General features: G+C 47.7%; 1 protein-coding gene across 2 annotated transcripts in view; it reads right to left on the reverse strand.

Moving 5' to 3' along the window:
- Nucleotides 1-14,266, reverse strand: part of SF3B1 (splicing factor 3b subunit 1) — a 47,856-nt gene that overhangs the window by 16,359 nt on the left and 17,231 nt on the right. For both annotated transcript variants that reach the window (XM_075934247.2, XM_075934248.2), the window contains 4 exons: nt 3,144-3,311; nt 2,705-2,939; nt 1,483-1,695; nt 688-809 (listed from right to left, as the gene is read on the reverse strand). In XM_075934247.2, coding sequence (XP_075790362.1) covers nt 688-809; nt 1,483-1,695; nt 2,705-2,939; nt 3,144-3,311 — 738 coding nt within the window. The remainder of the gene's footprint in view (nt 1-687; nt 810-1,482; nt 1,696-2,704; nt 2,940-3,143; nt 3,312-14,266) is intronic.

Raw genomic sequence — 14,266 nt, forward strand, 5'->3', positions numbered from 1 at the left:
AACCCAGGGTCAACTGAGGTGTCCCCAGCTGACCCTGGACTCCACGTGGTGCTGCTGCTTTGAAATGCTATGGCGGGGGGGGGGGGGGGGGGGAGAAATCGACTAGTCAACCGGACTAGTCCTTAACATCCTTAATTAGTCTATCTTTGCATTCACTGTAAATTAACTATGAAACTGTGTATATGCTATTAGACTTGAAAGAACGGGAATGATGTCAAGAGGAGTCCTAACAAACATAAGTACCATTAAAGTTCTCATGAACAGAGATGGAATATTAGCCTTTAAATGTCTCTTTATGAAATGTTTGAATGTAGCATGTTAATATTGTCTTACTGACAGTTTTCAATCTCTGTCTGATCTGTTTTATCACACCATTGGCTCAAGTTCTGCAGCCATCCCACATGCAGAACTCCTGAAATCAGCACGAGCTCCCTAAGGTGAAGCAGAAGAAAAACTGCCCTCCTTTCAATTTACCTCTTTTTAGTTTTTCCCTTCTAATGGATGTGTATAAAATACCAGTAACCAAACTAACAAATGTTAGCATGAATTCATCTGCATTTAGTTTCAAACATTCAAATAATAGCATTTTTTTTAGTGCTAAAATCCATACTCTGAGTGGAAAATATATCACCACTAGGTTGCAGTATATACAGTGACAGATTGCTTAGATTTATTCAGATCAACTACCTTATATCCCTCTGGGAACATGGCATCCAATTCTTCATCAGATAGTGGCCGGTTTCTCTCATCTATTTCTCTTTCCCAGCGCCATGCCTGCAGTTGTTCAGGTGTCATGCTCATTATGTGACCTATATTTAGGTAAAAGAAAAGAACTTTAATTTTCAAGGATACCTTACATTTTTCAGAAACCTCTGGACCTATCACATGTGCAGCACTTGAGTTCAGAACTGGCCTCAGAATTCCAAATGCGTGAATTAAGAACTTTCAGGAATCTCTTTAGTAATTCTTGCCAACCAAGGCAACAAACATCCACAGAAGACTGAGTTTACATTGTTCTGTGATATCTAAGTGTACAGCTACACTGCGGTGCTATTTTGGGATACTGGAAGTATCCTGAAATAACTATTCTGCATCTATTGAAGTATCCTGAAGTATTCTAAAATAATGGGTGACTTATTCCAACGTCCTGGTAAACTCTCGTTCCACAAGGGCTAAGGGGCATTTCAGAATAGTGAGTTATTTAGAAATTTGGCGCTGTATAGATAGCACCAAATTACAAAATAAGGTATTTTGAAACACACTCAAAATAAGCTATGCAATTTGCAAATTGCATAGCTTATTTTGAGCTAAGGGTGCTGTGTAGACGCACCCTAACAGAATTAAATTGCTACAGATATTCAGAAACAAACTTGGGCTCCCACAGTCAAAGAACAGAACAGAGATGCCTACATACATCTATATATCTTTACATTTTAATACTAAAACAGAAAACAGAAGACTTAGTTAATGGATTAATCTTACCTGGTGTAGGGGTTGCCATGTTCATGGCTGGTGTACCAATTGGTGTTTTGCCAGGTGTCAAAACGGGAGTGCTACCACCCATTTGGCTAGCAGGTGTTTCATCCCAACGTGACTTCCTTTTACTTGCTCCAGGAGTTGGGGTTTCACCAACTGAATCACCACCTCGATCTGTACGAGGAGTCTCAGCCCACCCACTGCCATGTCCCGGTGTATCTATAAAAGTAAAAGCCCAATTTTTTCAGATTATAATGACTGCAAATCAGATCTCTCAAGCAAAATCCTCAAGTTCCTGAAAGTGAAAACACAAGCAAAAAACATTCTAAAAGGGAAGTCTATCCTCTTTAATATTGAAGTCTACTACTTGTATACTAATGAACATATACAAAAATTTAATCAGAGGAAAAGTGTGTCTTTTTTATATTCTTTGTTTTCATCTGAGCAATTGTATCATATTCCAACATATTTGAAAGAACTTGAAAATATTTTATATCTAAAACCCTCCAACACTTGCTTTGTTAAAACATTTTAAACAACTATTTAACGTATGACAAAGATTTTTTTTTTTAATAGGCTAACAGGTAATAAAATTTATCAAAGCAGACCGAGGTATAAATGCTTAAATCTTATGAAACGTGCCTTATTGACAGTAACATTTCTATTTATTCACAAAAGACAATACAATGTGCGCTTTTCTGTCCCATCAGCATGTTTTAAAACCCTGATCTTCAAAGGCCAATGCAGCAGTGTCACCACCTTTAAGTCTAGTGCAAACTTAAAAAAGCTGCGGCACCCATAGGTATGAAAAATGCATATCACTGTAGCCATGCTGACCTGACCCCCCTGGTCAATGCAGCTAGGTTGACAGAAAAATGCTTCTGGCAACCTAGCTGCTGTCACTTCAGCAGACTGAGTTCCTACAGTGAAACCAAAATCCTTCTCTGTTCTGCATGTACATTATAAGTTTACAGCAGAATAACTTTGGCACCAAAGCCACACTGATACAGTGTGCATACCACATGGCTTTTTTACTCTTTGTTTTATAACCACAATGGGCAACATTTTTCTGCAGAACTCTATTAGCACCCCAAATGAAATATACATCAGTTACTAGATGTTCCCTAATTCTGTCCTGACTTGCTTTCATACTGACAGCTTGAAGTTAAAACTTCTTATCCCATTCCCATCCAGACCTTTCTATCAATACTAGTAATTCCAGAAATACCTCTTTCTGTTTTGGGGGTCTCATCCCAGCGATTTTTACGTGCACTGGAAGTTGCGCCTCCATGGCCTGGAGTTGCATGACCAGGTGTGTCGCGTCCAGGGGTTGCAGCTCCTGCTGGTGTATGACTGGGAGTAGGATCCCATATTTTTGAGCCTGGGGTTGCTCCAGGAGTCTCACTACCCTTTGCCCGACCAGGAGTTTCGTCCCACCTCAAAGAAGGAGTATGTCCAGGGGTCTAACCAAGACAAAAGCACAAGCTGTTAAAACTCTGCAGGTACCTGTGATTTTACCTTATAAAAGAAAAGGCTGGTGCTTAATTTGTTTAATAAATAAAGTTACAGCCTGTGAGATATCTGTAGAAGTCAAGAGGTTCTAGGGAACTCAAGTCTTGCTTGAAATATCTTCTAAAATTACAGTGAACCAATAAAGGGATGATTACCTCTGCTTGATCCCAACTAGATAGTTTTTTAGGTGTTGCACCAGGAGTCTGGTCAGCTGTTTGATCCCAACGCCGTTTGCGTTTTGAAGGTGGTTGGGAAGAGGCACCATTGACGACTTTAAGTTCTCCAGCTTTAGCTTTTTCTGCTAGTTGTTGCCTAATTTCCCTCTGTTAAAAAAAAACAGAATTTATTCCTTAAAAGGGTACTATTAAGTTAAAAACAGTTCTCAAAACATATTTCTTCAGGGTAATGTAAGTTACTAAAACAGAAATGCTAAAGTCAAATTTACTTTCATGCTGTTTTCTTTTCCATTTTTCTCAGTTCAGACAATGAAATTTGATTGCTTATAATCAATCTCTAGTTAATTTTACTTTCATGTTCCCCTACATTAGCATAAAGCTGCAATGTCTCTGTTAACATTCTGCAATAGAATATTTATTTTAAATAAGTTTTCAGAGGATTGTTATTAAAGTTTTCAGAGAAACATCTATATTGGCATTAGATTTTTCAAAACCAGGCCAAATATGACTTAATGCCATCTCTCTAAAATATTCTAGATGGAAAATACATCAAAATTTTATTTTAAAAGTGATTAACTACAGAATACTTTAACATGTGATCACTAAGACAATGAATATTTTAAAAAACTTAACACACATTTGCCTCAAACAAACTTCTTTACCCAAGCACGTAGAAAAGTTTTAATTTGAAAAATATTTTAAATTAATTGTATCACAGCATGTAATATTTGAAACTATTCATTAAGGTTTGAGTTAGCTATATGTTTGGTCTTAATTGTTAAGAAGATTGCTTTGGACTAGTGGAACATAGAGTTCGTTTGGAACCTGTGACTGCCATACACCTCCAATTAGAAAAGCAAGATACTCTTCTGATGGTATGCCATTCTTTATTTTCTTTACGAAGAAAGGTTTAAAGATTTAGTTGGAAGCCTATACTGAGGCAAGTTTAAAATATGTATTTGGTCTCAAAACCATTTGCAACACAGTAAGTGACCACAGAATTTAAGAAAAGATCACAATTAAAAAGAAAGTGTAAAATGTATCTGAAAAACATTGCCCTTCAAATCTATCTAAATCTTTCATTCAAAGTGACAAAGCTGACACAGATGCTTTGAGCAGCAGTCAATGTCTTCTGGTAGTCTTAACTTTATTATTTAACCCTTTGGATGTCCCAGTGCTTTTACGAAATTTAACTTTTAAACTATGTAATAAATGTTAAATATAAAATAAAAAGCAGGAACTAAAAGGGTGGCCAGAACAGGATAGTGGGCAAAGATTAGGGATGTGAAAGATTAACCGGTAAGCATCACCTTTAATGGATGTCCAGAGCAGCTCCTGTCCATGATGGCCTAGGCACATCGCTGGTAAGGGCTGCTCTGGCCATCTGGACCTCCCCTTGTCTGTGGCGGGTCGGGGGAGATGGGGGGGGCTCTCCAGCTGCAGGGAGGGCCCTGCAGGCTAGCTAAACTAGAGCACACAACCCTGAATTGGTTGAATTGGTTGACTGGTTATAGGTTAACCAATTAAAATGGGACTTTATATCCTTAGCAGAGATTCTTGATCTCTTTTGCAGCAATAAAGCAACAACTAAAAAAAACTGCAATAACAAAATAAATAATGAAATGAAAATGCATCTCCAAGAGTAGGCATAAGAGAAGAGAGCATATGAACACTGAACATTAATGAGACTCATCAACCAGTGACCTGTACAGGTGTACATGAAGGCTCTGAACACCGAGTTCCATTTCATATAAATATTAAATTAATATATTAATATGCAATTAAGTTAATAGAGCTAAAATATTATAGCAAATAAGTGAAAGTTAAATTATGAAAAAAAAGGCTTCTTACCTCCTAACTGTTGTTCTTCTAGACGTATTGCTCATGTTCGTTCCAATTAAGTATGTATGTGCCGTGTGCACGGATTCCGGGGCTTTTTCCCTTAGCAATAGCCCTTGGGCGAGCCAGGCAGCCCCTGAAGTGGTGCTGGCATATTAGTGCATATATACCCCTGCTGGCCCCTCACCCCCTCAGTTCCTTCTTGCCGGAGTCCTCCAACGAAAGGGAGGCAGGTGGGATTTGGAATGGACATGAGCAACACATCTCGAAGAACAACAGTTGCGAGGTAAGTAACCATTTTTCTTCTTCAAGTGCTTGCTCATGTCCATTCCAATTAGGCAACTCCCTAGCAGTGTCCTGGGAGGTGGGGTCGGAGACTAACACTATCTACATGTTAACCAACTGCAGCACAGCCCTGCCAACAGTAGCATCTGTCCTGACCTGCCGCGTAATCACATAGTGCTCCGAGAAAATATGCACAGAGGCCCACATGGCCGCCCTATATGTCAAGGATAGGTACTTGTGCTAGGAACGGCGTGGATGTCAACTGCGCCTTTGTAGAGTGTGCCAGCAGCGGAGGCGCCAGTCTACTCGCGCTGTCATAGCACTCCTTAATGCGGAAAGTAATCCAGGAGGATAGGCACTGGGCCGAAACTGGTAAGCCCTTCATCCTCTCAGCTATTGAAATAAAAAGTTGTGGAGATTTATGAAACTCTTTTGTCCTTTCTATACAGAACACAAGGGCACTTCTAACATCCAAGATAGGTAGCACCTGTTCCCTAGCTGAGGCATGAGATTTTGGGAAGAACACCGGTAAGTAAATGTCTTGGGACATATGAAACTGAGAGACTACGTTGGGGAGGAAGGCCGGATGGGGACACATTCTAACCTTGTCCTTAAAGAAAAACATGTACAGGGGCTCTGAATGAAGGCCCTCAGTTCAGAGACCCTCCTAGCCGAGGTGACTACCATCAAGAATGCCACCTTCCACAACAAGTGTTTCAAAGAGCAGGTGGCCAAGGGCTCAAAGGGTGCCCTCATGAGACCCATCAGGACCAAGCTGGGATCCCAGTGTGATACCGGGGGACGCATATAGGGGAGCAACCTGTCCACCCTCTCATAAACCACTATACCATTGCATTAGCAAACACGGACCTGTGACCCTCCCCAGAGTGAAAGGCTGCAATCACAATCCTTTACTGAGGATGTAGTGAGGCCTTGATGTCTAAGCTGTAGCAAATAGTCTAAGATTAGTGGAATTGTGGCAAGCATTGGGTTTATCCCCCCTTTTGCTCTGGCCACAGGGCAAAACGCCTCCACTTGGCTTTGTACAGTGCTCTGGTAGGTTTTCTACTCTCTAGCAACACCATCTGCACTTCCTGCAAGCAGAGTTGTTCTAGGCCTGTCAACCATGCAGGTTCCATGCAGCTAGGTGGAGGGCCGCTAGGTTTGGGGTGGCATAGCCTCCCTCCTTCCAAATCCTGGGTGATTAGGTCTGGGACTAGCAGCAGCCTCACCGAGTCCTCCACCGCTAACTCTAGCAGGATGGTGAACCAGTGTTGGCGACGCCACATCGGCACTAGCATGACGACCTGAGCCCCGAATCGCCTGACCCTGATGAGAGTCTCATGAATTAGCAGGAAGAGGGGAAAATGCATACGTCTATGTAGAGCCATGGTCACCAACCCATCAATCGCAATCGACTGGTCTATCCGGAGGGCCCAAACAGTTGATCGTGAGGAGTTTGGGGCGCCCCCATTTCCTCCCACCCCCAAGAAGCCCCACTACCTACCTCCAGCAATAATGGAGGTAGCGCTGGCTTCCCACGTGGATGAAAGTCCCGCACCTGTGTGCCACTTCTGGGGTTTCAGGAAGTGCGCTGGCTGCTCCCCCTCCTCCAAACAGCCAGCGCGATACCTGAAAGGCCAGGTCTGTGGTGTGCCAGGGACGTCCTTTCCCTATGGCGGGGTGGGAGTCCCTGGAGGAGGCATGCGCGGACGTCCCTCCACCATGGTGGGGAAGGGGGTAGGAGTCCCTGGAGGAGGCGCGTATGGATTTCCCTCCTCAGGGGTGGGGGAGTGGGGAAGGAAGAAGTCCCCAGAGGAGTTGCATGCGGACTTCTCTCCTCTGCGGGGGGAGGATAGTATTCTTGGGAGGCGGCGCGTGCTGGGGACTCCCTGTTGCCTGCCTCCACCAACACCCTGTTCCCTGCCCCAGCACCCACCGGCAGCCTGCCACCTGCCCCATCACCCTGTCCCCTACCCTCACCAACACCCTGTCCCCTACCGCAGCACCCTATTCCCTGCCCTAGTACCCACTGGCATCTGCTTCAGCAACCATTGGCACCCTGTCCCCTGCCCCCCCTAGAACCCTGCCCCCATTGGCACCCTGTCTCTGTCCTTGCCCCAGCAGCCATCAGCACCCTGCCACAGTACCATGTCCCCTGCTCCCACCAGCACAGTTGGGACCACATCTTGGAGGAGTTTGTTTTGCATCTCACTTGTGGTTTTTTGCATCTCACTGATTGTTCTGTGGGTCAGTGACCCGACTCAAAACAGGTTTCCCGCCCTTCTCATAAATAAAGACAATGCTGAAACTTTTTGTGTTTGACATATTTTATTTAAAAATGAAGCCTGGTCAATAAACCCCCAATTGGAGCCAAGCCCCCATCTAGCCGCAGCATCATAACATTCCTGTACCGCCACTCCTCTCCCTCCCAAATCTGAGCCTATCATACACTGGAACCCCCATCCTGAGCCTCACATGCCCAAATTCCTGCACCCCCACATCCTCAGTCTTCTGCCACAACACTTCTGCACCATCCACACACTGCAAATCTGTGTCCTGAGACCATCATACTCCCAGCCTCCCTGCCCTGAGCCCCTCACACATCCCAACCTAAATTCCTGCACTCTCACATCCACAAGCCTGTGGCTTGCTCAGCACCCCAACCCTCCACCTGACCCCAACACTCCCCAGCCTGGAGCCCCCTTCCCGAGCCCAGCATTCCCTTCTCCACTTCCTCTTGCATCCAAATTCCCTCCCAGAGCTTGCACCTCTCACCCCTTCCCACACCCAAATCCCTCATTCCCACCAACAGCCCACACATCCTGTCTCGGCCCAGTGAGGGTATAGCTAGATGACAAGAGTTTTTCCGGGATACCAGAGGGACGCATTTGTTCTTCCGCTTTTTTTTAGCAGAAGAGCAAACATGCTCTTTCAGCAACCCTTGTATTCCTCGTTCCACAAGGGGGCTTCCGAAAGAAGGGGATTTTCTGACGTTTGGCCCAGTCTAGCCAGGCCAAATGTTCGAAAAGCGGCAATGGAGCCATACCCTGAGAGTGTATAAGGGCTGGGGATAGCAAGTGATGGAGAGGAGAACAGAGAAGGCAGGGCTTCAAGGAAGGGGTGGGGTTTTGGGGGAAGGATGGGGTAGATCTTGACTTGTTCTGACATTTAAAAAGTGATCTTGGGCTTAAAAAGGTTGGAGATCACTGATGTAGAGCATCCCCTTGAGACCCAAGTTTTTAGCTCATGAATGGACAGTAGCTCTGACACTGGGTATTGTTGCGTGGGGCAAACAGATCCAGATGGGGATAACCCCACCTAACACTCCTTCTATAATATCCATCCTGATGGTCCACTCGTGGGCTCGAAAAGACGGACTGAGCCTGTCCGCCAGAACATTGCTGGACCCCGGCAGATAGAACGCCTCCAGGTGGATGTTGTGGGAAATGCATAGCTCCCAGAGTTCTAGGGCTTCTTTGCAAAGGGGAGAGGAATGAGCTCCACTCTGTTTGTTAATATAATACATAGTGGTCGTGCTGTGTGTCAGCACCACAACCACTTTGTTCTCCCGTTGGGGAAGGAAGGCTTGGCACCCCAGCCTGACCGCCCTAAGCTCTTTGACATGTACGTGTAAGGAACTCTCCCCTGGGGACCACATACCTTGAGTCCTGAGGGTTCCTGCGTGGGATCCCCAGCCCACGTCTGAAGCATCCATAAACAGCTGCACCGAAGGGCTCTGTTTGACAAAAGGGATCCCCGCACATACTGTCTCCTCTTGTCTCCACCAGTCCAGCGAGCGGAGCACCGGCTCTGGCAGTGGTGCATACAGAGGTGACCGTGCCGCGTTGTGGACACTTCTCAGCCACCTCTGTAGGGGTTGGCACGTCAGCCTGGCATGGCTCACCACATAGGTGTAGGCTGCCATATGGCCCAGTAACCGCATCCATGTCTTTGCTATGGTTACAGGGACCTCTGCAATCATCGAGCTCATAGTCAGTAACCTGCCTCTGGGCAGGGACACCCTTTTGATGGTAGAGTCCAGGTGGGCCCCACAAACTCTATTATCTGAGTGGGGTCTAAAGTGGACTGCTCCTCGTTTATAAGGAGGCCTAGCTAGGAGAACAGCCTCCTGGTCAGCGCGATACGGCTTACTTCTTGCTCTCGGGATGGCCCCCTTATCAATCAATCATCCAGGTAAGGAAAGACCTGGATCCTGAGATGCCTCATAAAAGCCGCTACTGCAGCCATACATTTGGTAAATGGCAGGACTGCCAACTGAAAATGATCCTGCCCTACCGTGAATATGAGAAACTTCCTGTGAGTGGGGATCACTGCAATATGAAAATTAGATCAAGGGCAGCATACCAGTCTCCTTTCTGTATGGAAGGCATAATGGAACCTAGGGTGACCATCCTGAACTTTGTTTTCTTTACAAACAAGTTCAGGTTTCTCAGATCTAAGATAGGGCGTAAACCCCCTTTTGCCTTGGGAATAAGGAAGTAGTGGGAGTAGAAACCCTTTCCCCTAAATTCTTCCGGAACAGGCTCGACTGCTCCAAGCTGGAGAAGTGTAGACACTTCCTGTCTTAGCAGAATCTCGTGAGAGGGGTCCCTGAAGAGGGACGGGGAGGGGGGATGGAAAGAGGGGATGGAAAGGAAGGGGATCACGTAACCCTTTGCTACTAGGTCTAAGACCCATCAGTCGGATGTTATTCAGGACCAGGCCTGGTAGAAAAGGGATGAACGGCAATCAAAAGGGGGTGAAGGAGGCATGGACTGCTATGCTGTACCCTCAAAATGAAGGTTTGGGTTGCTAGCTCGTAGGTGGGGCAGATCTCTATCCGAGTTGGATCTTGAGCCCCTGTGCCTGTTCCTAGGAGGGTCATTCCGGCCATTATTAAGGCTTCTTCTACCCTGGTCCAAGCTGCAACCACGCTAGAAGGGTCTCCCATTTGGTCTGGGGTTGATGGGCCTTCTCTGAGGAGCTGGGGTGTGGATCCCCAGGGACCTCCGAGTTGCTCTGGAGTCCTTAAGGCTGTGCAGCTTTGAATCTGTCTAGTCTGAGAACAGGCCCACCGCCCCCTTGAAGGGGAGGTCCTGTAGCGTATTCTGCACCTCCAAAGGGATGCCTGGGATTTGGAACCACGTGCTCCTCCTCATTAGTATAGCAGTGACCATTATGCAAGCCGCTGAATCGGCAGCATCCAGGGCTGCCTGTAATGCTGTTCACGCCACTGCTCTGCCTTCCTCTGTTAGAGCCCCAAACTCTTGCTGCAAACTCTTGTGGGAGATGGTCTTTGAAGCGGTCCATGGCTGCCCATGTAATGTAGGCATATGTACCCAGCATCGCCCGCTGGTTGGCTACGCGGAGCTGAAGACCCCCCATGGCGTAGGCCTTTCGTCCCAGGAGATCAAGTTTCTTGGGCTTCTTAAATTGAGGAGTAGGTCCTGGGGGTCCCTGGTGCTCTTTCTGCCCCGCGGCCTGCACAACTACTGAGCTGGGAGAAAGGTGTGTGAAGAGGTGTTTGCGATCCACTTGGGGGACAAAACAGCGCCTCTCCATCCCCTTTTGTGTGGGAGGGATTGAAGCTGGAGTTTGCCACAGGGTTTTAGACAACTTGTCCACCGTTTTATTGAGTGCTAACGCCACTTTACCCAGAGTGGCCGCAGAAAGGATGTCAACCATGGGGTCAGAGTCTTCCTGTACCTCCTCCGCTTGGACACCCAGGTTAGCAGCCAGTCTCCTCAGGAGATCCTGATGAGCTCTAGCGTCCATTGATGGAAGTGGCAAGGCCGGGTCCCCTAAGGTCTCGTCCAGCAAGGAGGAGGATGACTCCTGGCCCCTGGCTGTTCCTCCATCGATTCCGTGGCCTATGACGCTGCTGTCACTGGAGGTGCCATCTGGCCACACTCTGGCTGGGGTACCACGGTTCCTGTACCTTCCCCTATCACAGGGGGTTGTACCGGGTCCTTGGCCCCAGGGTGTCTCACCTCTGACGGGGGGCTCTATGAAGGAGGGTCGCCATGAGGATGCTCCCCTGATGCAAGGACCCTGACACCAACCTCAGGGGAGGTGGTCCTTGGGCTTGGTGGTATGCCCACAGAGTCCAGAGTGACCACTGCCATTGGGGTGGCCAAGTGTGCGTGTTCGAAGGGCTCCTGCATTGTGATCTATGCTCAGAGCGGGAGCGATGCCAGGACCTTGATCTATAAGAGGACTACACCGAGCACGTGGACTCGGCCTCCAACTCTGATGAATAATTAGAGGCTGACCATGGAGGGGTTGCTGATGCCTGCTCTCGCTGGTGCTGGGCCATGGCTGTTGACTTCTCTCTGTGCACTGGGGCCACGTATGCTGGTGCCAAGCGTGTTGGCTGGAAGGACTCATACACTGGCGGCACAAAAGCAGTCTGCAAAGCGGGGCCTCCCACTGCCGTCCACAGGAACATGGGTGCTGGCTGCACTATAGCTGCCGGTGCCGGAGTCAGTATTGGAGCCGGGGCCGGTGACTGTATAGGGCCAATATGGTCTGAAATGATGGGTAGCGTGACGGGTTGGCATGAGTGAATTAACAGTAAGTGAGCTGAAGAGAGGCCATCCTAGGGAATTATGGACTTGTTTATCACTTTGAGAAAAAGACTGTGTGTGCTGAGAGAAGCAAAACTGCATAAAGGAGGCAAAGTTCCCAAGTAAGAGGAGTCAGCGAGGAAAGAACTCGACCAAGGACATTCCGTTGCTTATCGCTTGTAGCTAGGCAAGCAAAATTGGGTGTTGTAAGCAGGATGTTCCAAGATCAGTCGTAAGCACACCCGCAGGTAGTGAGATCATTGGACATCACCCCCGCTCAAACTGTCCCTTGCCGAGGGGATATATACCCCACCAATTTGCCACACAGGTTGGAGTCCATTGGCATATTGCGGTGATGTGCACTTCGGACTTTGGCCTCAAACCAAATTAACCAACATTACCTGGGGTTTGGCCAGCCCCTGAGAATAAGTGATATGTGCTTATGAGTGTGTGTATCAAAACTGGATTAAGAATTAGACTTAACTATTTAAGTTAAGTTCTGCTTTTGACCTTCTCTCTAATTGCTAACTACTAAACTTAAACCTTGCTTTTGAACTGCTTCTTAATTGCTTGCAATAAAGTTTGTTAAAGGCATATTTTGTCTGCTGTGAATTTGTTGTTCCGTATAAGCCCCGCCTACGGGACTGTTGTATGGACTGATCACCCATGCAACAGTGCCCGCTTGTGACAGTACCGACGTAGGCAATGGGGCTGGTGCAGGTGTCGGCACTGGTGGTAGTATTGGTGCCCATGTCACAATGGGTGCCAGCGCTGGTGCCACCCAATGGCTCGGTGGCTGCGTCTATGCTGGATCAGGAAACGGAGTTGTTTGCGGTACCGGAGATGGTAGCCTTGGTATCTGTGGTGCCGAGGCCCCTGCCTCCGGGGAGGTCAGTTCAATGAACTCCCATGTCTCATCAAAGGTCTCCGGTGTCAATGGCTGGCGGAGCTCTTCGATAGTTCCTTCTGGTACTGGACTTTCTCTCCGCGTGGAGGCATGTCTTCATCTGAGCGGTACCAGGACACCCCGGAGTGCCTTTGAGGCCAAGTCCCCCACCTTTGGGCCATAACCAGGGATCTCCCCCCGGCATCCTTGGTTCTCCTTGGTGCTTAGGACTGTGGCCGGTGCCTGGAAGGCTTCGACGAGGTGGTCTGGTGCCTAGATGGCACCGCAGAAGCCTCCCGCACAGAGGACAGTGTGCTGCGCACCGACTGGCCCTGCTCCGAAGCCGGCAGCTGTAGAGCAGACTCCATAAGGATCAACTTGAGCCTCAAGTCCCTCTCTCTTTTAGTCCTCGGTTTAAAGCTTTGGCAGGTATTACAGCTGTCTGTACAATGGGCCTCCCTAAGACACTTCAAGCAAGAGCCATGCACATCCCTGCAGGGCATAGGCTTCAAACACAATGCACACAGCTTGAAGCCCTGCAGCCCTGGCATGCCCTCCCCAGCCAGGGAAAGGCCAGAGGGGAGAAGCCCTTCTTAGGTAAAACTATTTCCAGCAACTAATGAGGTACTGAGTAACTGAGAAACACAGCACATAAAAGATCTAAAGAACTATATACAGCCTAAGGGTAAAGCCTATCAGTCTTGACAATGCTCCAGTTACTGTCATGGGCAGGCGGTAAGAAGAAACTGAGGGGTTGAGGGGCTAGCAAGGATATAGATGTGCCGGATGCCACTTCAGGGGCTCCCTGGCTGGCTCAACAGGTACTGCTAAGAGAAAAAGTTCCAAAATCCGTGCATGCAGCATGTGCACTCCTAAGTGGAATGGACATTAGCAAACACTTGAAGAACAAGTGTGCATTCCTGTGAAACATGCAGTGTATATAAAAAGGGGTAAAAAATGGAAACAAAACATACTACTAATTAAAATCCGACACAGTATCCAAAGAGGAGCCATAGTAGGCTATTTCTTTTACAGATGGCTGTGTACTTTGAAAGCAGAAACCAACCCGAGGAGGGGAGCACGAAACAGTAAATATAAGGTGTGAAGCCCAACCATTGAAATCCTCCTCAAAAGTAGGGATGTAAGTGAGTCGACGAGGACTTGACTACAGGTTGTAACCCGGTGCACAGAGACAGCAGGGCTGCCTGGAGGAGCCTGGTGCATGTACAGGCGGTGGGGCTGCCTGGAACAGCAATGAGAGCCTGGCAAGTAGAAACGGCAGAGCTACCTGATAAGGCAACAAGAGCTGATAGGGGAGTGGGGACAGCAAGAGGGGGGAGCCAGCTGGGAGGGCAGCAGTCGGGCCTGGGCTGGAGGTCGGGCGGGGGGCTAGGGGGCAGAAATGACCACCCCTGGTCGGGCAAAATCCCTTATTTGAGACGAGACAGGTCCCAAGGGTGCCTGACCAGGGAGGTCCAATCTGTACTTGCTCTCCCCACCCTGGCTGCCTCTGTATGGGTGCT

Source organism: Pelodiscus sinensis, chromosome 7 (assembly GCF_052426305.1).
Source record: "Pelodiscus sinensis isolate ZL-2025 chromosome 7, ASM5242630v1, whole genome shotgun sequence".
Classification (NCBI taxonomy): Eukaryota; Metazoa; Chordata; order Testudines; family Trionychidae; genus Pelodiscus; species Pelodiscus sinensis.